General features: G+C 39.3%; 1 protein-coding gene across 9 annotated transcripts in view; it reads left to right on the top strand.

The window, feature by feature from the left end:
• The window catches only part of AKAP6 (A-kinase anchoring protein 6), a 594,710-nt gene extending 570,957 nt beyond the window's left edge, over nt 1-23,753 (top strand). For 8 of the 9 annotated variants that reach the window (XM_067737915.1, XM_067737937.1, XM_067737904.1 and 5 more), the window contains 2 exons: nt 11,867-15,288; nt 20,410-20,548. In XM_067737915.1, the coding sequence (XP_067594016.1) occupies nt 11,867-15,247 (3,381 nt within the window). In that variant the 3' untranslated portion in view covers nt 15,248-15,288; nt 20,410-20,548. Of the gene's footprint in view, nt 1-11,866; nt 15,289-20,409 lie in introns of all 9 variants that reach the window. The other variant, XM_067737971.1, reaches the window with a different exon arrangement.
• Nucleotides 23,754-25,579: the final 1,826 nt, after the last annotated feature.

Raw genomic sequence — 25,579 nt, 5'->3', positions numbered from 1 at the left:
CTGTCTATTTTACATTTGGTAGTGTATATATGTCATTGCTACTCTCTCACTTCGTCCCAGCTTACCCTTCCCCCTCCCCGTGTCCTCAAGTCCATTCTCTATGTCTGCGTCTTGATTCCTGTCCTGCCCCTAGGTTCTTCAGAACCATTGTTGTTTTCTTTTTTTAGATTCATATATATGTGTTAGCATACAGTATTTGTTTTTCTCTTTCTGACTTACTTCACTCTGTATGACAGACTCTAGGTCCATCCACCTCACTACAAATAACTCAATTTCGTTTCTTTTTATGGCTGAGTAATATTCAATTGTATATATGTGCCACATCTTCTTTATCCATTCATCTGTCGATGGACACTTAGGTTGCTTCCATGTCCTGGCTATTATAAATAGAGCTGCGGTGAACATTGTGGTACATGACTCTTTTTGAATTATGGTTTTCTCAGGGTATATGCCCAGTAGTGGGATTGCTGGGTCATATGGTAGTTCTATTTTTAGTTTTTTGAGGAACCTCCTACTGTTCTCCATAGTGGGTGTATCAATTTACATTACCACCAACAGTGCAAGAGGGTTCCTTTTTCTCCACACCCTCTCCAGCATTTATTGTCTGTAGAATTTTTGATGATGGCCATTCTGACCAGTATGAGGTGATACCTCATTGTAGTTTTGATTTGCATCTCTCTAATGATTAGTGATGTTGAGCATCCTTTCATGTGTTTGTCAGTAATCTGTATATCTTCTTTGGAGACATGTCTTTTTAGGTCTTCTGCCTATTTTTGGATTGGAGTGTTTGCTTTTTTGGTATTGAGCTGCATGAGCTCCTTGTATATTATGGAGATTAATCCTTTATCAGTTGCTTCATTTGCAAATATTTTCTCCCATAGAATGAAATTTACATTTCTTTGATTTGGGTTACAGTTTGAATTAAGGTCCCAACATTTAAAACTCTCAAGAGCCTCCTTCATGACAGCCCAGGACCAGAGCTTCTATTCCAATGAAGACTGAGTTTTTAAATCTAATCGGAGCTCAGAATCATTACTATTTTCCCCTTGAGATCTCAAAAAAAAGAAAATCCCCCAGGGATTCTACATTTTTTTTAAATAAATTTATTTATTTCATTTATTTTTATTTTTGGCTGTATTGTGTCTTCATTGCTGTGCACGGGCTTTCTCTAGTTGCAGCGAGTGGGGCTACTCTTTGTTGCGGTGCACGGGCTTCTTATTGCAGTGGCTTCTCTTGTTGTGGAGCACAGGCTCTAGGTGCATGGGCTTCAGTGGTTGTGGCATGCGGGCTCAGTAGTTGTGGCTCATGGGCTCTAGAGCACAGGCTCAGTAGTTGTGGCGCACAGGCTTAGTTGCTCCGCGGCATGTGGGATCCTCCAGGACCAGGGAGGGCTCGAACCCGTGTTCCCCCACACCGGCAGGTGGACTCCCAACCACTGTGCCACCAGGGAAGCCCAGGGATTCTACATTTTTAACATGTCTAAGGACTCTAGGAGTCAGAAGTATAAAATCTCTTAGAAACTTACTTCAAATACATTTACTACCTTCTAGGAAAATTCATCCTGAAATTTCAAGCAAATTTTCTAGCCTAAAGTGTAACTTGTATATTTTCCAGTCATTTTTATGGAAGGAACAGTATAGCTCTAGGGAGCTATTCTAGCAGAGGTTTTTCAGTTCTCCTTAAGTCTAAAAGCAGTTGTCTTTAAAGGAGGCTATTAAAACAAAAATGTGAATCAAATCAAGTCAGATGTATAAACAAAGGTTAAGCCATTTAAGAAAACAAATCATAACTGACTTCCTTGTTAATCATGTTAGACATTGGGCCAATCAGATAATAAACTGGGAAAAGCAAGAAACAAGTTTGGTTGACTGGCACAAATAAGATGGAAAAGAGATTAAAATAATATGTACCATTTTTGGTCATTCCAACATTTTTCTTGTTTTTTTCTCTGAATGGTGAGTTGTAATCACACTATTAAAATTGAATGGAAACAAACAAAACGAATCCCATACCCCTATTTATCTGAGAGGAGCAAACCATTAAAAACAGCAGTAGCTGGGACTTCCCTGGTGGCATAGTGATTAAGAATCTGCCTGCCAATGCAGGGAACATGGGTTCGAGCCCTGGTCTGGGAAGATCCCACATGCTGCAGAACAACTAAGCCTGTGCACCACAGCTACTGAGCGTGCGCTCTAGAGCCTGTGAGCCACAACTACTGAGCCCGCACGCCACAGCTACTGAAGCCCGCCCGCTCAGAGCCTGTGCTCCACAACAAGAGAAGCCACCACAATGAGAAGAGTGCGCATTGCAACGAAGAGTAGCCCCCATTCGCTGCAAGTAGAGAAAGCCTGCGCGCAGCAACGAAGACCCAACACAGCCAAAAAAATAAATTAAATAAATAAATTTTTAAAAAGAAAACAGCAATAGCACAATGTTGGTTCTTAATGTGGACCTTTAGAGAGTGAAAAGACACAACAATTCTCTCAACTACTGGGTTGGCCAAAAAGTTCATTCGGGTTTTTCTGCAAAATGCTACAAAAAATCTGAACGAACTTTTTGACCAACCCAATGATATGTACTTCACAAAGGACACTGATCCTAGACGTGAGTGAACTTTGTCAGCTGATATTTGGCTTTGCAGGCAGACTTCAGCGTGTTGGCAAAGCTCTCCTTGTACATGTAACTACCTCAGAATCATGCCACAAATCTGTGTTCTTAAAATTCAGTCTGAAAGTTGGGAAACTAAGTCTATGTCAGTAAAACTTCACTTGTTTACAAGACTGTTCACCTCCTCTTTACTACAAATATGCTTTGTAGGTTTTAAAAAATTGTAGGTTTTATTAATGGGAGCTCCTTATCATAAAGGGAGGAACAAGAGTATACTTTTCGCTAAGGCAAAGGTGAGGCAAAAATTACATCCCAAGGCACAAAACTCAAATGTTATGTCAACTTTTGACAGTCAAAAGGCAAACACCAAACAGAATAATGACAGAAGAATTGGGCCAGATGTTATCATTAGGGGAAAAAATCATTTATGCAACTTGGCATGTGGGTCTGTTGTCATTCAAATAGTTTTACCATGTGGTAGAATGTAGAAAATGCCACCATTTTACTACGGTTGGGTTTTTTACAACTTTATTGAGTTTATTTTTCTTTTGTACTTCATTTTATTGGTTTCAGTTCTACACAGTACTGAAGAGGTCAGATAAAGAAATTCCTTTTATTTAAAAATCTCTTCCCAAGTTGCTGTTTTTTTAAATTCATTTTTAAATAATCCTAAATGTAGATACTTTCTTGCAACTCTGGGGAAAATTTTCTGGAAAACAGAAGAGTGACTAAAAACAGAAAAATAAGCCAATTTCCCTATTCAGTCTGTTCTGAATACAATAAAATTTCAATGTTTGCACATAAAGCAATATTTAAGATAAAATAATTTATTTTCCAGTGGAAGTAGATTATTTTTCTAGTTATAATACTTTCAATGAAACATTCAGAGTTGGGTGGGAAAACAACTTTTTCCTACAGTGTATGCTTAACGAATAATGATTTATACAATAATTAATTTGTTGAAAAAATAGCTTGATGCAAGAAATTCATCTTTGCCACCTAGCTTTAATATACCAACACTGAGGTTACTACACCTAAGAGTTATTTAGACATTTTAACAGTAATTAAATTTATTTAATTTATTGGCACAAACATGTTGCCTTTTAGTCAAAATAGTACTGTGACACTGAAGTTACAGAAAGGGCAGAAAGAAGTGCTTATAATTTGTGTTTCCTTCTTCTATGGAATTCCTCCTTACAGCCTCACAATCACCCTGTTTATAGAACCTTAAATTTCTTGGCAACCTGTTCTTCACACAAAAAAAATCAAACTTAAAAAGTATTAAATAGGGGCTTCCCTGGTGGCGCAGTGGTTGAGAGTCCGCCTGCCAATGCAGGGGACACAGGTTCGTGCCCCGGTCCGGGAAGATCCCACATGCCGTGGAGTGGCGGGGCCTGTGAGCCATGGCTACTGAGCCTGCGCATACGGAGCCTGTGCTCCGCAATGGGAGGGGCCGCAACAGTGAGAGGCCCGTGTACCGAAAAAAAAAAGAAGTATTAAATAGGATTTTTTTGTTTTCAAATGGATACAGAGTCAGGATGGGTTACTGTGTCTGAAGTTGAGGGAAGAGATGTTAGAACAACTGAAGAGTTTCCTGTACATTCTGTGGCCTCCACGGTTTCTCCACTTGTGCTCTCCTTCCACGATGGTGCTAGAAGGCAAGAAAGGCAGTGAATAGCACCTGGTAGGACCAGGCTCCCAATTTCAACCGTAGCTTTACTGTGGAACCTGGATTCCTTCAGGTTACTCTCAAGCACATCCTGTGCTCCTTTCCTCACCCACCAGCCTCTAGGACCTGCCCTTTCCAAGGCAACAAATGACTTTCTTCTTGCTAATTCACTGGCTTTCCCTCACCTCCCATTCATCTTATCTTCTCTGCTTCTATAACACTCTTAACCACCTGCTACTTTAAAAGGATTCTTCTCTCAGTTCCCAGAATTTCATACCAGTCCTACTTGGATATTCTTCCTGTGTTTCTTTTGCTCGTTGCTCATCCTTCCCTTGAAGGTACCCACAAGGCTCTGTCCCATCTGCCTTTGCTTCTTACTCTTCCCTCTTCTTGCAGTGTCCCCCTCCTCCAACCCTTTCTCTGAATGCCTTTCTCCTCAATGTAGCCTATACCACCCTCAAAATAATAGACAATCAGGCCTCATGTGGCTAAACCTATGGTAGGAGAGTCTGTAGGGTGAAAAAAAGCCAAACAGAACTGTGGGACACACTATCATTTAACAGTCGGCTTGAGTGGATTTTACAAGGAGGCTTAGCATCAAGGTAATCAAAGGAGGAGAAAATATCAAGAAAAATGGAGTCAAATGCTGTGGAGGAATCAAGTAAAATAAGGGCAAAGGAGAATCAGTTGGACTGGGCTGTCAGAAGGTCACTGTTGACCCTGCCAGAGGGTTCAGCAAATGAGGGCTCTGGTAATCACACTCCTCTCTCCTCAAGAGACTGTTGCATCGAAATGAGTGAAGTTGAACTAAGAGAAGTATTATACACAGGATGGTCTTCAGCATTTCTGGGAATGATGGGCATGCATTCAGACCAAACAAAGAAGCCTGTAATAAAAAATTATCTTTATTGATAATATATGTACAGTGATGTAAATGAGTTCAGAAATATCTGTTGTAATATTTTTGTAAGCAAGTTCCTCAACAGAGCGATGATGTCCTGTTATGTTTGATGATCTTACAGGTTCAGAAACAGTAGGACTGAGAACTACATTTGCTTGGGTTTTTGGGGGTTTTTTGTTTTTTGGCTTTTTTTGAGGTGAAATTAACATAACATAAAATTAATCGTTTAAAGTGAGCAATTCAGTGGCATTTAGTACATTCACAATGTTACATAACCGTCACCTCTATCTAATTCCAAAACATTTTCATCTCCCCAAAAGGAAACCCTGCACCCATTAAGGAATCGCTCCCCATTCTCCCCTCCCACAAGTCTCTGGCAACCACCAATTTTTTTTTTTTTTTTGTGGTACGCGGGCCTCTCACTGTTGTGGCCTCTCCCGTTGCGGAGCACAGGCTCCGGACGCGCAGGCTCAGCGGCCATGCCTCACGGGCCCAGCCGCTCCGCGGCATCTTCCCAGACCGGGGCACGAACCCGCGTCCCCTGCATCGGCAGGTAGACTCTCAACCACTGCGCCACCAGGGAAGCCCTAGCAACCACCAATTTCGATTCTGTCTCTATGAATTTACCTAGTCTAGCTATTTTACATAAATGGAATTATACAACATATGGCTTTTGGTGTCTGACTTCTTTCACCTAGCATAATGTTTTTGAGGCTGCTCGCTCTTATAACTGAGCAGTAGCACCAGTTATACAGTCAAAAATTCTCCATGTGGTTTTGTCATGGCAAAAAAACCGCAGAACCTTTCCCCAGAGTTCTTCAACAATTCATGAGACCACAGACAAGTCTTTCTTTGCTCATTAAATAATTTTTTGAGAACCTGCTCCCTGCCAGGCATGGTTTTAGTTGCCAGGGCACTAGTGGAGACAGGACAGAGGAGCCCCTGCCCTCATAAAGTTTATAGCTGGGAGGAAAACCCCTGATTCTCAACACTGAACTCTCTTTCGTCCCTGGTTCCTGTTGAAAACTAAGGCAATTTTTGCTATTGTAAAACTTACTTTAAAACAACATCTAATGGATTTTTCATTTTCAGCTAATTCAGAAATATCTCTGGAGCCAAGACTAGGAAATATGTCCATGTCAGTACTCATTTTAGTGAGATTTGTGAGATGGCTTTGGGTTTTACTTGTCTGTTTTGAGTTTCTGATCAGCTCTGTTATTGAAAAAGAGCATTCACTAGAACAGTTTTTGATCATTAGTGTGAGACAGAATTTCAAAGCTTTTTCTGAGCTGAGACAAGTTACTTTAACATTATTGTCAATCTGATAGATAGTGAGCAGGATTTGATTGCTCTAATGTGTCAGTTGTGATAGAATTTCACAGACAATAGACCTGCCTTTTTGAAAATAAAGATTATTTTCAGGAAATAGAAAGTCCTTGTGCTATGGGCCCTGCTGAGGGCTGGACAGGCTTCTTTTCTCATCTGGCTTTTCCTAAGGGGTAAGCCCAGTGAGGACATGCAAAGACAAACCCACACCCCATTTGTAGTGCAATGGGAGTGAGTTAGGGGCCTAACTGGTGTTGATTTCATTGGATTCCATGCATGTGGTTGCACTAAAGAGCTTAGTCAACAAACCACCAGTCTTAATGCAAACCTTGATAAGGTTATTTAACAGTCAGCTGCACTATCTTCCTCTCTCTTTACAGGCAGTATATGCTGATAGCTGCAGTCCTTGTACCACTACTGTGTGTCAGGCCCTTCCCATAGGTCTTTACAGACATCTTATCATTTAAAGCTCCCAACAGTCTCTAAGACAGACACAATGTGCTCTGATTATCTTGAATAGATAAATGGTGGAACTGAGGCACACAGATGTTAAATAACTCGTCCAGGATCATACCGCTAACCTGTGAAGGGGGGGATATCCAGGATTCAAACCCAGATCTGTTTGCCCCAAATCCCAAAATGGTTGATAAACAGTGAACATTTTTGCTTTTTATCCTATTTCTCTTTTCATCTATATTTTTTTCTTGCTAACTCTGAATCTGTTCTCTGCCCAACAAGCGACAAAGTACTACAAACTCTGAATTCTCATAAAAGCTCTTTCTATTTATTAAGGACTAGCTCTTTCTTATGGTTGTTGATGTTGTTTTTAAAAAGTTTCTACCTCAGTCTAATTTAGGAAAATAATTATGCATCTAATGATCAGACACTTTGGTTTTTGCATTTGGAGGGGTGGGAAAATACTGCATCAAAAAAGCAGAATGAGTATATGAAGGGATGGAATATCCCCTCATTTAAATGGATTCCCCGACCCTGATCTATATATTATTTTCTCCCTGTTTCCATTGCCGCCTCAGGCTTCCCTGTGTTCTGCCTTTTGCCCTAGGGTAAATATGCTTATCTTTATTCAATTACGGTTAATGCTGTTTATGTTTTTGTTATTTTTATTTATTGTATGTTTCTGTTGTATTCTACTTTCCCACAGATAAATCTTTCCTCCCAGGGCTTTGCAAGTGGTGTTGCTTAATAAATTCCTAGATCTAGAATAAACAGGGGAACACAGATTGCAAGACCTCCTAATGGTTTTGGCCATTCTGAGTACCAGAAGTTTGACTGGAACATTCAGTTCATCCTAGTCTTTTCGAGATACTTTAGTTTTTCAAAAGTTACAACTTTTTAAAGGAAATTAAAGGAATTCAGAGGTAGCTATATCAGAACTCTGTTGGGTTTTTGTTTTATAGAATGTCAGGTTCCTTCGTCTCCACTCTTTAGTGTTTCTGATTGCTTATAAAAATCTACCATAACCTAAAATATTATGAAAATACTAGAAATGCAATCCTGGGATACCTAACTCAAAGTCATGCAAGTACAGAAGGAAATTAATTTAGATATGTATTACTTGCTGCAACTGGAATATTGGTTCTTTCATCATCATCATCATCATCATATTTCTCCAGCCACTTTTTAGTTACTTTCTCTGTATATATTACACTAATATAAATAACCTGCCTCCAAGAATAAAAAATAAAGTAACACCAATTAATTCCACTTGGTCTTGAGCAGATCTGTAAAGATGTGTGTGTGTGTATATGTGTGCGTGTGCGTGTGCGTGTGTGTGTGTGTGTGTGTTTGTAATTCTTTATATAGAGCCCTTGGTTTAGGCCAAAATTCTGCACCAGTGAAACAAGTTTGTAAATGAAAGGACTTGGCACAAATGAATTTAATTCAGAATTATCTCTGGAAAGCCAGACTCTCTATTGGAACCTCGTGTACTACTCACCATCCTTTTGGCTTCACAAATATTCTTAGATTTTTTTCTAAATCCATGCTTGATTTATCACTTTATCAAAGAAAGGAACATTTGTGACTTTTTAAAAAGTACCAGACAATTCCTCTAGAGAAAAAAACAACAACAAAAAATGCTTAACTAGCTTGAGGATTATTGGCTATTTTGGGCTATCATCAAAGAGAGCATTTGACCAAATAATTTTACAGCCAGTTAACATTACTCTGTACATGTCTTTTTTTTTTTCAAAGACAACTTTTTTCTTATATAAATATTGTAATATCCTTCCTCTTGGAAACTTTTCCTATTTTTTGCCCCCAAGGTATGTTTTATGTTTGAAGTTAAATCTTGAAGAAATGGAGATTTTATTGAAAATATTGACAGAATTTAATTCACGACAGAAAAAAAGTGAGTGAGGGCAGAGTGAGTAGCACTTCTTTGATATGTAAAATTTAAAGTCTAAATTGAATGATTTTCTAATGGATCTTGTCAGATATTCCCCGCAGTTGACATAAAAATTTTTTGGAAGTTACAATAAATTTAAGAGATTTATAGGAAGAAAGAATTAAGAAGGGTAAAGGATGATATTACATACAAAAGTTTAAGCTTCTCCTATGGAAATTTTCCACTCTAACTACATTATTGAGCAAAAGATTTGTTCTTTTAGATGCTGCTGCAAGTTTTATACTTTTGTAGGCTTGCATTTGTAAAGCCATAAAGGCAGCATTTGGTCAGAAAATGACTGTCATGGAAGGCAAGTCCGAATTACAGGCATCACTTGGGCTAAGCTCCCAGCGCACATCCAGATGGCAAGGTTCCTGCAGCTAGTGTGAGCCCCCCGGTTTGGGACTCTCACAGAAAATCTGTGCTTCTAAATGTTAAAATCAACCAGAAAGTTACAGAGAGAACTCCTTTGAAAGACGAGTTCAATTATTTATTAGCATTCTCAGAGTACAGTGTCTCCAAGATAGTATTTGAAATTAATATACTATTTGATTAGACTGATTGATTGTTTCTACAGCTGAAGATTTTAACATTCATTAGCTGTACTAACTGGTCATTAGTACTTCCTTTATCAGCAAGCAAAGAATAAACAGAAATTCTAATAAAAATTCATCACGGTGAACATACTCCATACCTAAGCGGGCGTGATGATGGCCAGTGTACTAGATTAACTGCTGTAACGTTGGCAGGGAAGATTCTATTATAACATTTAAGAATATCCCTTAATTAATGTTTACTTTGTATCTGGACTCTTTTAAACTTAAGTAAGCTATACAGATAATCTCTTACATAACCAGTATAATAAAGTGCTAATGGTTATTTTATACTTAATGTGTTTGTGTGGTATCCTTCAACTATTAGTTTCAGGAAGGACTGAGGACTTCTTAGGAAAGTTCTGTGAATGTGCTGCTGGTAAAGCCTTTTTCCCACTCCTGAGGAAGAAAAGCATCATGGCCTGTTTTTCAACCAGACTGTTAAAATAATTCTGAATTGTAACGCAAATATGCTCACCTGTTAATACTGTGGGACACCTCTCTCTACCTACCATGTCATGAAACTCTTGTGGTTTTTATAATTTTTTAAAAATTTATTTATTTTATTTATTTATTTTTGGCTGCGTTGGGTCTTTGTTGCTGTGCGCAGGCTTCCTCTAGTTGTGGTGAGTGGGGGCTACCCTTCGTTGTGGTGTGCGGGCTTCAGTAGTTGTGGCACACGGGCTCAGTAGTTGTGGCTCGCGGGCTCTAGAGCACAGGCTCAGTAGTTGTGGCACACGGGCTTAGTTGCTCCGCAGCATGTGGGATCTTCCCGGACCAGGGCTCAAACCCGTGTTCCCCACACCGGCAGGCAGATTCTCAACCACTGAGCCACGAGGGAAGACCTCCCTTGTGATTTTAAGAGCAAATTGAAAGGAATGATGAGAAGGATTCTCCCTTCATGAATTAAGGCCACTCTAGAGCAATTCTCCGTATGCACTGAGAATTACAGCTGCTTTATACTGACTGCTTCCTCAGCCCTTCACAAGCGTTAGCCCATTTAGTACTCAGAATTATCTCCAAAGATAGATAATGCTCACCCCCTTGAAAAAGTGACATGAGGAGACTGCTGCTTGGAAATGTTGAGCAACTTGCCCGAGGCCATGCAGCTGGTTAGCAGCAGGTCAGCACTTCAGCCGCTCTGCATCGTTCTAGAATCCTGTTCATCCACCTGGTTACCCTGCATAAGTATAAGCTGAACCGCAGGGTTCTGTTTGAGTTTCTGTTTGTAGGTGAGCCTGTCAGGGCCTGCAGTACCTATATCACCTCTCTTGGCTCTAGCGTGAATCCAGACAGCTGGCCAGCAAGTGAGGATGGTGGAGGAATACAGAGTCCAGGAGCCCATTCAGCTTCTATGTCCCAGAATGTGTCAAGCTCCACCAAGCAGGGTTAAAATCAAGAAGTCCAAGGAAAGATCAAGGTCCCATCTGTGCAGGCAGAGAGCAGCATAAGAGAATCTGGGCTACTTCATCCTTGGAGTCAGGAAGTCCTCAGATAGTTGCTATTGTAGGGCTGCAGGTGGGCTGGAGCGGGAGGTTAGTGCTTGTTAGAAATAAGGAGGCAATAGTGAGAGAAGTTAACAAGGCTCAAAGTGGAATCTCTGTCATAGAGAGGGACTGCGGAAGAGAGGGACTGAGAGAACTGTGATTAAGAAGCTGCCCTGCAGCAGTGGGGCCCGAGACGCAAGGTCCAGAAAGATGTAGGTACGGAAACCAGTCGGAGGTTGCTCATCTTGGGTCTGATTGGGAACAGAGCCAAATTCTGAAGAAGAAGAATGCTGAAAGGGAATACAGTGGAAAAGATAGACACGTGAGAGCCTCTGGCCTGTGAATGGCTCTACAGGTAGATACAACTCTATTCTCTTTTCCCAGGCAGAAGCTGCTTCAAGTGGAGAATCCAGGAATAGAAGCAGGAGGGGGTTCACCATATGTGGCTGCAGATAGTACTCCATTATGAACTCCAGAACTGAGATAATATCAGAGTGAATATTCCCTAAAAGATGTCATAAGCTATACTCTTTTTACCTTTATTTACCTGACAGTTTTATCTTCACCCAATCCAAGGTTAAAAATGATAGAAGAATCAATGGGAAATGGCTAATTCCATATATTACAATTTGACTGTAATAATCTTACATTTTAATCTGTGCTATTGCCCTCAGTGAAAAATTACTATTGATAGAAAAGCATTTTTCAATAATTTTGGATGTTATTCCAGAAAGGAGTAGAGCTGATAATTATGCTATCTTTCAAATTCATGCTTGGGGCAAATTTCTTTCCTGACTCTTCCAAGAGGTTTTGAATGGATAAAATGTTCATGCTTGTGTTCCCTAATTGTTCTTTTTTTTCACTTCTCCTACACAGGAGACTTTGAATGTGATTGATCCTGGCTTGATGGACCTAAATGGGACAAGTGAGGATGCCCTGGAATGGGATGAAACTGACATAAGTAACAAGTTAATTAGTTTGAATGAAGAATCGAATGACCTTGATCAAGAATCCCAACCTGTCTTGCCTTCCTTAAAGCTTGAAGAGACAGGTAGTGAGGACCCTGGTTATGAAGAAGAGGCAGGTGACCACGGGGCATCTCAGTGTGCATCGAGTATCACTGCCCCGTCCAGTCCACACATTTACCAAGTATACAGCCTCCACAATGTTGAGCTCTATGAAGACAACCACATCCCATTCCTGAAAAACAGTCCGACCTTCACTAGCATGACACAGTCTAGCGTTTTAACTAAGAGTCTCAGTAAAGACTCTTCATTTTCATCTGCCAAATCTTTGCCGGATCTTCTAGGGGCTTCCAATTCGGTGAAGCCCTGCCCGTGCCACGGAGGAGACATGAGTCAGAATTCAGGCAGTGAGAGTGGAATTGTCAGTGAAGGAGACACTGAAACCACTACCAACTCTGAAATGTGCTTGCACAATGTGGTGGATGGGTCCCCAAGTAACCCTGAAACTGAACATCTGGACCCACAAATGGGAGATGCAGTTAACGTGTTAAAGCAAAAGTTTAAAGATGAGGAGGAACAAATTAAGCTTCCAAATAGCTCTCAGTTATCCATTTCACCAGTCGGTTGTGTAAATGGAAAAGTTGGAGATTTAAACACTGTTACCAAACATACCCCTGATTGTTTGGGAGAAGAATTACAAGGAAAACATGATGTGTTTACATTTTATGATTACTCATACCTCCAAGGCTCAAAACTCAAATTACCAATGATAATGAAACAGTCACAAAGTGAAAAAGCACATGTGGAGGATCCCCTGCTTCATGGTTTTTATTTTGATAAAAAATCCTGCAAATCTAAACATCAGGCTACAGAGTTACAACCAGATGCACCTCCCCATGAAAGGATTTTGGCAAGTGCATCTCATGAAATGGATCGCAATTCATATAAAAGTGGTGATGTAGAGAAGACCTTCAGTGGCATGCAGAATGCCAAACAGCTCTCCCTTTTATCTCATAGTTCCTCTATTGAGTCTCTTTCTCCAGGGGGTGATTTATTCGCATTGGGCATCTTTAAAAATGGCAGTGACAGCCTTCAGCGAAGCACTTCTTTAGAAAGTTGGTTGACATCCTATAAAAGCAATGAAGATCTTTTTAGCTGTCACAGCTCTGGGGACATAAGCGTGAGCAGTGGCTCAGTTGGTGAACTGAGTAAAAGAACATTAGATCTCCTGAATCGTTTGGAGAATATCCAGAGCCCTTCGGAGCAAAAGATAAAGCGAAGTGTTTCCGATATCACTCTTCAAAGCTGCTCCCAAAAGATGTCTTTTCCTGGCCAACTGTCATTGGACATAGCATCTTCTATCAATGAAGACTCGCCAGCATCTCTTACAGAACTTAGCAGCAGTGATGAGCTCTCTCTTTGCTCAGAGGATATTGTGTTACACAAGAACAAGATCCCGGAATCAAATGCATCATTCAGGAAGCGCCTGCCTCGTTCAGTGGCCGATGAAAGTGATGTCAATGTCAGCATGATCGTGAATGTCTCTTGCACCTCTGCCTGCACTGATGATGAAGACGACAGTGACCTCCTCTCCAGCTCGACGCTCACCTTGACAGAAGAAGAACTGTGCATCAAAGATGAGGATGACGACTCCAGTATTGCAACAGATGATGAAATTTATGAAGAGTGCAACTTGATGTCAGGGCTGGACTATATAAAGAATGAGCTGCAGACCTGGATTAGACCGAAGTTTTCCTTGACAAGAGATAAGAGAAGGTGTAATCTCAGTGATGAAATAAAGGGCAGTAAGGATGTAAGTAGTAGTGAGATGAACAATTCCTCTGACACCCTGAACATTGAGGCCCTTCTAAATGGCTCCATAAAACATCTCTCCGAAAATAATGGAAATAGTAAGAATTTACCCCACACCTGTGAGTTAGGGACAAAGGGTGAAAATAAGAAAAATATTTTCGAAGTTAATAAAGATCCATATGTGGCAGACATGGAAAATGGCAATATTGAAACTATTCCAGAAAGGCAGAAGGACAAACTGAATGAGATTTCAAAGGAATCAGAAAATCTTGGTTCAACCGGGAAAAGGATTTCAGAGAGTGAGCAGTGTAAGTGCAGAGCACTTATGGATAGCTCAGATGATTCAAATATTGCTGGAAAGGAATTTGTTCCCCAGATGGTTAGACATGTTCCAAAGAAATGTCAAAATCACCACCATTTTGAAAATCAAAGTGCTGCTTCTACTCCCACTGAGAAGTCTTGTCCAGAACTGCCTTCAGAAACCAGTGTTATCAATAGACAGGACTCTGAGGTACTGAAATCTTCATCTAATGATGCACCAGATATGGCTGGAAAATCTGCTCGTTGCTGCCTAGCACTTGAACAAAGCGAAACAGAGGAAACCGTTTCTATCAGTGACAACGTTTCCTGTTGCAACTGTGACCCAGATGTTTTCCATCAGAAAGATGCCGAAGATTGTTCCGTACACGACTTTGTTAAGGAAATCATTGACATGGCTTCAACAGCCCTAAAATGTAAATCTCAACCTGAAAATGAGGCAGCTGCTCCTACTTCATTAACTCAAATCAAGGAGAAGGTGTTGGAACATTCCCACCGGCCCATCCAGCTGAGAAAGGGGGACTTTTATTCATACTTATCTCTCTCATCTCATGACAGTGATTGCGGGGAGGTCACCAATTACATAGAAGAGAAGAGCAACACTCCACTGCCACCGGACATGACTGACTCTGGCTCAGAAGACAAGGAAGACACCGAATGCTTCTTCGAGGCCTGTGTTGAGGAGGACCCTTCTGAATACCAGTCCTGTTTCTCCAGCGCTCTTCCAAATGAACCTGCAGTTCCCAGTGAAGCTCCAGTGCCACTGCAAGCAGCAGCAGGCTCTTCCAAGTTCAGTGATACTTCTCTCCTCGTCGATGATGCAGACGTGATGGCTCTTTCAGGTCCTCCCCCTCCAAAAAGAGGTGATGTAGGAAAGGAAGTGGATGGTTTACCCCAAGCTTCTAATGTCTATGGAGAAAGCTCAGAGTTAACTACTCCTTCAAGGCTGAGCGGTGAAAAGGAGAGTTCAGAAAACTCAGGTGAGTCTGGAAGGCCAGAAGAACATGATGCTTCTTCAGCCCAATCTAGAGTTCCCGGATTCTCCTCGAAGGCAAAGCAGCCAAAAGACACGGCTGCATTGCATCCCAACCCCAAAACTTTAACCTGTGAAGAAAATCTTCTGAACCTTCATGAAGAACGACATAGAAATATGCATAGGTAGAATGTAACCCTCTCCAAGCATGAAAATCATCTCATTGAAAGGTGCGTATAGTCCTCATGTTTTTTTTTATATATATATATGATATATTTTAACATATATTTAATATATACATACTTAAAATATGAATTTTAGTCAACAAAGCTATGATAGGAGAAAAGACTAGTCAGGATAGCTGTTCTTGGCAGATATTTACCTGAATAAGACATTTAGATGAAAGAAATACTCCCAACAATGCAAGTAACTATGAAGCAAAAGGGGAGAGAACAGTCACAGTTGACATTTTTAGCAACATTACCTTCATTACATCATTATGGCAAGAAGAATAAAAAATTTGAGGAAGTAGTCAAATAATGTAGGGCCTCAAATTCTTCCATTAAGGGAGGAAAAAAGGTTCTGAAAATTGCAATTATACCCTCTGATCAGAATGCATGCACGGTGACAGTGCTCCCCGCTTCAGCTTCTGTGCACAGAGATGCCCGCTTCCTTCAGTGCCTGGAGATGAACAATGATTAGGTTAAAGGCTGCATCTCCTGATCTGAGCCTTCCTTTTACGCTTCTGTCTAATGTAACTATCATCACATTTGCTTCCCCGGTGGAAGGCTGTGCTGTCACAGCTCCTAATCATGACCAAGTCTGAGGATTCAAATAGGAGGGGAAAGTTGATGTTAAAGAAGAGGCTTTTATTTATCCACACAGAGACTGAGAACAGGCTCAGAAAGCAAATGCAGAGAGAATACGTGACAAGTTAATGGTGTTTTGATAAGAACAGAATTTTTGAATTTTGCCTGAAGGTGACAGGCTGATTTCCATCCAATTTTTTTGAGAAAGTCATTCTACTCTTCATGTTTAATAAGACAGCTATTGATTGATAATTCTGATATGATGATACAGCTCTAAAAGTGACACAAAAATTCTGTTATTTCCCGTTTCTAAGCCCCAATGATGAATATACTTTCTCAATCAAGTTTAAAGAAGAAAATTTCAGTTTTTGAATGTGAGAGTTGTATTTCACCGAAGTGTGAGGTACTGAATGCCGTCTCCACCCGTACTCCAGAAGCTTAATGCAGTAACCTAAACTTGTGCTATAGGAAATGAATTACAGAAGCAATCTACCCTAATTTGTTAACTTATTCAAATAACAGTTATTACACTTAACTATGCTAAAGATTATCTTTTTTGTGGCAGATTGTTTATTTTTTGATGAGCCTAATTACTGATTTTCTAAAAGTAATTTACATTTATTACAAATACATCTTTTAAAATGTGACAGATAAATGTTGTTCCCATAATGTATTATGAAAAAAGTTACTATTTAAAAACACATTATTTAATTTGAAAGATGAATGGCAAACATCATTACTTTTTTTCCTGCAACACCTGTGCCCTCAGCTCATTAAAATGTGTGATTCTGTGTAGAGCTGCTAGAAATGGGGAGTGAGGGGGGGAATCTATACCATATATATACCCTAAAAATAAACTCAGTATGCAAAATTGAAGAAAAGCATCCTACTTACTAATATAGCTCAACTAATCTTCTGTGTTTCAGACTCTATTTACAATTGGTTGCAAGGGAGAACAAAAGTAGGAGAGAGAGAAATGTATTTTCTGTGAAACATGTCCACCCTATAACCACATTCTCTATCAGTATGCTGTAAAACTGACCATTAAGGAAGAACAACTGCGATTCCATAAGCTGCTTCAAAACAAGTTCTATGAGAACCAATTGTACCGCCGGCTCTGCTAACCTCCGCAAAAGGGCCGGTAGAGCCTGGCTGATTTCTGTTTTCTGAAAGGGTATCAAGGCTTGAAAGCAACACCACTCTGAGCACGACATCATGTGACTGTGACCCTCAAGTCACCAGTCATGCTGAGATCTGGTCTCAAGAAGCTCTGGCCCTGGAGAAGCCTATGGGGTGTACTCCTCCCTTTTTGATGCTCCGGGGATTTCTTCTCTCCCCTACACAGATATAGAATTGGAATGAAATGTAATGACTCACAGCTCCATCTTTAGACCCAGGGATGGGAATATGCTGATGGATCTGTGTAATCCTCACGTTTTACAGGCATGCACAGTGTAAAACTACAAGCCAGCCCACTTTCCATTTAGCAATATTTTGTGGGACCCTGTGGTTCGATGCCTGGCTGATCTCAGGCAATAGGAGAAGCAGCCTGATTTTACTTCTGCAGAACTCACATCGCCACCCAGTGACTTGTTATCAGCCTAAGGCCATTTAGGTAGCCATATTTACTGGGCCTATTCAGTTTTTCCAGTATCATGTAGACAAACGTCTGGATGCCTAAACTTTTCACCAGTCATTAACACTGGGCACCTGGTGTAAATATTTACATATTGTTAAAATACTACCAACCAGGACAAGTTATTTTATCTCAAAATGCTGACATGCCTTCTGTGTTAAATGTCAGGAATACATAGTAAAATTATTTGGTAAATAAGAGGTTTCATGTCTATAAAAGCTTAACTGTTGTCATTGTTCTTCCTATAAGAAAAAGCTCTACTTTTTTAAGCCATTTGAAAACCATCAGTTGAGGTGCTCTTTTTATCGGGAAAATAAAGTTCACCAAATTCAGTTTGCTTTTTTCCCCAGAAATAAGTTCTCAGATGATGAAATTATTGTAATGCCTTCTAGAAGAGCTATAACTTAAAATAGCAGTTCCAGTCTGCAACAGTAACAAACTTTTTTTTTCAAAATTTTTGGAACACGTTTTTCATTTACTGTGTTCTAATCAAAAACCCACTGAAACTGAGAAACTTTAACACGATCTAACACAGTATGCATTTGCACTGATTTCCAGGTACACTGCTGTGCTTTTCACTATTTTCATATATGTGTCATGTTTCTACAAAAATAGAGAGGTCAGTTACAGCAAATCACATCAAAGGAAAGGTAACTGGATACATCCAGATATTTCTGCCTAATTTTGAGGAAGCATATAATGTTTTTCTGGGGAGCCTCCTAGGACCTGCCTAAGAGGTGTACTTTGCACTAATCTTTTTGCTGTATTCTGATAGTTATTTCTTCATAATCCTCATCATAAGCCTCTGATCTTTGGTGAATGATTTAACCGTAAACTTCAGGCTGGATAAATCCTGTGGTACAAAAATTGAACTCATCACATTCAGCCAGTGTATACACTTCTTTTCCTTTCGGTTTGCTCTGCTCTTCGGGCTTGTTTTAGTGTGTGGGGGTACTGTATTTACTTAGGATGTATATATTTCCTTCAGAACTTTTTAGCTCTATTGCCTTTCCTACTTTATTGGTCTGCAAAGAGCTGGCCTATAGATTTTAGATTTTAGGCAATCACTTGTATTCGTACATGCTCAAGTATACACATACACAGTAAAAAGTGCTGCCGCTCAGTTTTTACAAACTGGGAAAGCTGTAAAAGCAAACGTTTCTCATGTACACAACACATTCTTATTCTATTAATTGGATTGACATTAAGTGTTTAACGTGACCCAAAGCTGACCAAGCAAGTTTAAGAAACTACTCTTGGTGATAGAGTATTAATTTTTCACTAAACAACATAGGTGTAATCTTAGCATATTTTCCTTTAAAATCACTTTAATAAATCAAGGTCTTGGTGGATGTGAAGTGTTTTCTGATTATCTAGCACTTCTGAATAATGAGCCCTGCCATGCCAAATAACAAAGATTTTATTGGGCATCACCCATCTCTCTCTCACACACACACACACACACACACACACACGGGCACACACACACGCGGGCACACACACACGGGCACACGCGCGCGCACACACACACGGACACACACACACACACACACACCCCAGATCTTTGTCTCAACCGCACACACACGCGGGCACACACACACACATGGGCACGCACACATGCACGCACACACACACACACACACACACAGCCCAGATCTTTGTCTCAACCAGTTTGTCCTGCCCCTTTCCACGTGGGCCAAGTTGAAAGTCTTGATTATGCAGAGGAATTTAAATACCATCATTTAGTGAGACCGTATTTGCCTCACCTAAGGATTCCCTACTCAGTGGCCAGATTTCAAATGAGTCGTGTCCTCAGCATTTGAACAATGCACCATGCTTTCTTGAGTTACTGCGTTATTTTACTGTACCAAATTTCGTCCCGTCTGTTCCTGTCTGTCTCTCCCTGTTTTTGATAATTTGCCTTCTCTCCCCAACATCCTGTGGCTTCAGCCAAACCACATTTGCTCAAGTTTTTCTGGCTCTTAAACAGGTTGCAAGGTTATAGAGGAAGAGAGAGCAAGACAGAAAGAATGAGAACATTTACTTCTAGAAGGACAGTAAAGCAACCTGACATCAGACATCAGACTTCAGAACTCAGTTTAAACCCATACAAGCAAAAGCCTTGCTATATTTGAGAGCTGGTCAGAGGACCTAACGTAATTGTACCCTGCATTGCCTAAACCTGGAATTTAATTGTTCCTCACACTCGACAGGTTGCTTTTAGCTACTCAGAAATATGAAGAACCAATTGAGTTTGTAACAAATTTGTATCTGAGCCATCAGATGTACAGAAATAATTGAATCATTCTCATTTGCACAATGCTGTCTGTGCTTTAAATGAAATGCATTCCTATTTGAGCTAGAAGCCCCAGTTGTATCCTTTTATAGACAAGGGACTGAAGCATTTGGGATTATCACAGTTATGAATATTTCCCCATTATAAAATAATGGAATTGTTCAGTTCCACTGTCACACATATAGTGATTGAAGGAAAGGTTAAACCCGAGGGTCAAGGCTCCCAGTTTGTGAATCACTGTTGATACTTTTCTGCATCACTTGGCATTGGCAGCCTCACATTTTCATATTGATTTGAGGCTTCTTGAGTGTTCAAAACTGAGTTCACAAGCAAAAGAGTAGGTGAGATCCAGAGAAAAGATCAAACTTGATGATTTTTCTTTTCTTTAAAACCATGTCTTTTTAAAATATATATATTTTTTTCACATTGATTCTGAAGCATTTGGGCTATCAAAATCACTAAAATCACTATATTTTATGTATCCTTTTATTTCAGAACATTAGCAAGTAGTTCTAAATGGCAGCCTTCATTGTTCTTCAAAGGGGCTCAGTTTTGCAAATGAAACAGACACTTCTGAAATCTTTTCTTGTCACTTTTGTGTTTCTTGTAGGTAAGCCTGGCTGCAACTCAGGGGTGGCCTCATATTTCCGCCCTGGGCTGGTCTCTGGTTCCATCGCGTCACTGCCATTTGTTACACTGACCTCTCCCAAGATGAATCTTTCTTCCGAATGCGGTTGTCCACATGAGCCTTGTGATCTGGATGTGTGCACTGGTTCTCTTTAGGTGGTTGTCTTTGAAGTTCAGCAAAGCTGCTTGTTCTCCCATGGATTCCTGTCCCAAGCTACCTCTACCGACCCCACCTCTCCAGAGAGACTTTTCAGTTTGCCTTCTCCCCTCCCCATCTACTCTCTAAAATTCTGGAGTTCACCAAATTGATGGTCCATTAAATTCACCTGTCTGGAATGCCCCCCCCCACCCCCCCGCTGGTACTTGACCAATTTCACGTTTCAGTCTGGATTTTTTTATGCTATGATGCCTATGTTCATGGAAAGAGGTTTACGTAAAAGGCCAACATTTGATTTGATTGCAGCATAGGGAAGAAACACTGGCCCTTCTTTCAAAATTAAGCAACTTTTAAAAGCGCCATTTTATTTATTTCCTTTTAAAAATAATAATCTATGCAGCACTTCAGGAAACAACTATATGGTGTTGTATATTATAAACTGGTGACATTCTACTATTAAATTATGTACAACATTTTTGTTTTTTATGCTTCTTGAGGTGGCAATGAGAAAAAAGTTTTTTAAAAAAGTGTGCCTTGCTGTATTTCTTATACCATTTATTAAAAAGCTGCTTTCACGGTAAAATTATGTTGGTTTGAAAGGAGGAAATAGCAAGGTTAAGATGTGTGAATAATTTCTGTATATATGTATAACCAAGTACAAACACTGATGTATAATGACAGTATAAAATGCTTTCATTTTTGTGATGTCTAGTGATGTGGAAAATATAAGCCTTAAATCCATTAGATTGCATGGTAATTAAAATTGGCATAATAAACATAGTTTATTGGGGGAAAAGGAAAATTAGTGATCTCTTCTACCTGTGTTCTTTACCAAATTATTGCATCTGGTTCTGGAAAAATGTGACATGTAGCAGCTTCCAAAATATCCATATTGTATAAGAGACTTAAAATTACTTAAACTACACATGATGCTGTCACAATTTCCAAAATCTTTCTGGTAACTATAAAGATCTTGGAACGCAAATGATTAAATGCCAGTTCCCCTAAACCAATAAAAATTTATCCTAGATATTTTATTTCTACTTATCATTAATGGTTTAGTGTTGGGTTTCAGGATACCTAGTATATCTTGTATTTATTTTATATAATTATTTTGAATGGGTTTGATGGAAAGATGGTAGAGAAGTATAAAAAAGTTGATTATTTTTTGATTTAGACTATAAATTTCAGGTGTATTTATTTTGTGTAAAAGAAATTAGCTAAGAAATATTCCATTTAGTCTTTATTGCTCTTGTTAAATGTAGTTTTGAATTTATATCCTAATACCTACTAAAGTGCCTGACACACAGTAGGTACAGAATAAAAACTTGCTGAATTGAAGTATTGAATTAGGTAATATGGATGACATTTATCTATTCATTTTGAGAAACCTACACTAAAACACTTATAAACAATTAGAAAAATGATGAAATGCAATATAAAACCATACAATATATAATCAGTTTATATCAAATTTCAAAAAGAAACAATGTAGATTCAGATAGTCACAGTAATGACAATCATTCATTCAACTGATAATTCATTAACATCTTCTACCTGCAAGGCATTGTTCTAGATGCAGGGGATGCAATGATGAACAAACAAAAGCCCTGCCCTCAGGAGGCTTACCTACATTATGGACGAGGTGAACACACAGTGAGATTCAGTAGTTGTCCTGTACATGAGGAAGAGAAGAAAGCAGTGAAAGAGGCACAAAGACAGAAACAGCAATGAAGGACAAGGAGGAAAAAAAGGGTTAAAAGAGAGCTGGAAGTTTGACAGTAGAAAATAGTGCAGCTTTATTGCAGGGATAGTAGGAGAAACAGTAAATTGTGAGACTTAATGAAAGGTCTTTTAAAATGTTAGGTTGGAGCTTTTGTACGTAATATTGCTAAGTAGTAAGGAAACTTTGTATCGTCTTTGTTTTGCACCTGATTTTACTTATTATTAGAACTTTATTAGTACCACACCAAGAACATTTAAAAAATAATAGCCTATAGTTCTGCCACTTAATAACTATTTGTATTGTTATGCCTCTTCTAATCTTTTCCATACATATTTCTAAATTGATGAATCATTCTAGGCTTTTTAATGGGTAGCAATTTGTTCAAAAGGGGTTTTAGGCAGACATCTAGCTGCAGTATTCAACACAGGGGAAAGAGATTAGAGGTAAATGCCTCGTTAGGGGGCAGCTGTAGAAAATAAGCTAGGCTCGAGATTATCACAGAGTACACAGGGTTAGCAGCCAGACCACAGAGAAGGAACAAATCCTGGAGTCTCTGAAATACCTAAGAGCATTCTGGAGCTCCGTTGAGGTACGGTATTACTTTATATACTGAGACAACCTAAATTTTCCTTGCATAGTAATTAACAATGCCAAGTTTAAGTCTATTGGTAAAACATTTGAAGAGCAAACTGACCGAGATGTTCTATTTACCTGTTGTGTGCTCATTGAAGACTTTGAGGTATTGAAAATGTGTTTTTTAATTATCTGCTTAGTATTAACACCAAATTTGTAGCATGACTTTCCGGTTTATTGAACAGTGCTTTTTCAGGCTGGAAGTGATGGAATAGCCTCACTCCTTCAGTCTAGGTAGGCACGACACCCCTGCCCCCCACCAGGCAGCCTTGAAAACGGTCGCACCAACTCTGCCTACACACTTTCAGTGACAGTGGTTCATTGTCTGTCAAGGCAAGCTGTCCCGCCGTTGGATGCGTCTCTTTGTTAGAAAGTTATTTCTTAGGTTGCTAAAATCTGCATAGTTCTGCTTTCCCCTCGCCTTTAGTTTTGCTCAGTGGTCCTAGTTCTGTCCTGATGAGCCGCTCAGAGTATTTCTGCTCCTTTCTCCTGGCCACCCTGAAGAGAGAGACCAGTTAGTCATCCTCTCCCAGCTGCTGTGATTTCTGTTCTTCGGTTCCCTCCACCACCCTTCATTTGTCATGATTTTCAGATCCATTTAAACCTGACTGAATGTTAAGAGGCAGTATCCTTGAAACTGAGGAACTGTCTTGCCCATCATACATGTAGAAAAATATCCGAACATTTAAGTGGTAAGTTTTCTCTCAGAATATATCCAAGATATATGTTTATTCTATTATTGTAAATTTCAATAAATAAATAAATAAGTAAATAAATAAGAATTCATTACTTCCTTCAGTGGCCCAGTCCAGTGCCGGAGTCATGTTGAATCCTTTCCTTACGTCAAATCTGAACCTAACCTGTTTCCATATAAAGCAGGGTCCCCCCCACTCCATTTATTCATCCAGTCATTCAACAACATTCATTCATTGACTGGCTACGTGTGTGAGGCAATGTGTTTGGCGTTAGAGGTACAAAGGCAACTAAAACACGGTTTCTGTCTACAAAGGGTTTACAGTTTTTTTGTGAAAGTACCTTTCATGTCCTTGAATAGGGTAATTTCTCCAAATTAAAAGAGGACTCATTTATTTTGTTTCCTATCTTGTTTCCCTACATTTTCAAAAATCTAGTGAGCAAACAATATGCAGAATTACCTGGATTTGACTACTAGAAGTGGTTTTTATATTTGTAAGTTTTAATTGCAGAAAAAATATATTTCAGATTTCTGGTCACTGAATAAATATGCATCTTATGCAACAACAGAACAATCTAATTTCAGGGCTTTTGAGAAGCTTAGTTTAATAACTTTGTTGTGTTTGATTAGCCCAACTCAGGTTTTACCAATGCTGTAATTTTCCTGGGAACAAATTAGATGAAAATATCAGAACACCCTGAAATGATCCAGCTGTTTCTTATAAGTCAGATTGTTTTAATTTCTAAATGGAATTGGTATTATTTTTAGAATTTTAACAAATACTTAATTTTTCAAGTACCATATAATTCTTACCTTTCAAATTTTTTAACTTGAACCAACTAAATTTACAGCTGTCTCTTTTTTTCTATATATTCTTTGTCCAATTTTTATTTTGAATATTTTCAGGCCTATAAAAGTTGAATGAGTAGTACAGTAATATTTGCATACTCATCACTCAGATTTATTTATTCCTAATATTTTACCACATTTGTTTCATCTCTACACACACACACGCGCGCACACACACACACACACACACACTTTTGTGTGATCAAACCATTTGAAATTAAATTGCAGATGTGTAAATGCTGCGGCATGTATCACCTAAGAGCAAGGCATTATTCTACAAGTCCACAACACCATTCTCACACCCAAGAAACTTAACATTGATACAGTAATACCTGATAATACATACTCAAATGAATTTCTCCAAATGCCCCAATAGTGTCCTTTTACAGTTGTTTTTTGCTTTAATCCAGGATCCAAGCAAAGGTCACACATTACTTTTAGTTTTACTATCTTTTTAATCTTGAACAGTTTCCCTGTGCTTTTATTCTTTCTTTCTTTGGTCGTTCATAACGGACATTTCTGAAGAGCCCAGTCCAGTTTTATAGAATGACCCACAGTCTGGATGTGTTCAGTTTTCTCATTCAACTCAGGGTAAACTTTTTTGTCAAGGAGAGTACATAGGTGATGTTATGTTCAATAGCTACTCTTTAATGAAGGGCGAATGATCCACTGACATTCTTCATGTGTCTGGAAGTTCCCTGCCTACTCTTACAGCTCATGCTTCATTAGGCTAAGGCAGGGGTCAGCAAACTACAGTTTGTGAGCTAAATCTGGCCCACTGCCTGTTTGTTTGGCCTATGAGCTAAGAATGGTTTTAAAATTTTTAAATGGTTGAAAAAAATCAAAAGTGTTTCATAACATGTGAAAATTACATGAAATTCAAATTTTAGTGTCCATGAATAAAGTTTTATTGGAACACAGCCACACACATTTGTTTACATATTGTCTATGGCTGCTTTTGCACTATAATTGCAGAATTAAGTAGTTGTGATGGAGACCATATGGCCTGCAAAGCCTAAGATATTTACTCTTTGGCCCGTTACAGAAAAAGTTTTCTCATCCCTGGTCTACAGTACCCTAAATTCTGACACCAT

This window comes from Pseudorca crassidens, chromosome 1 (assembly GCF_039906515.1).
Source record: "Pseudorca crassidens isolate mPseCra1 chromosome 1, mPseCra1.hap1, whole genome shotgun sequence".
In the NCBI taxonomy this organism is placed as follows: Eukaryota; Metazoa; Chordata; class Mammalia; order Artiodactyla; family Delphinidae; genus Pseudorca; species Pseudorca crassidens.
This window is presented reverse-complemented; position numbering and strand designations above follow the sequence as displayed.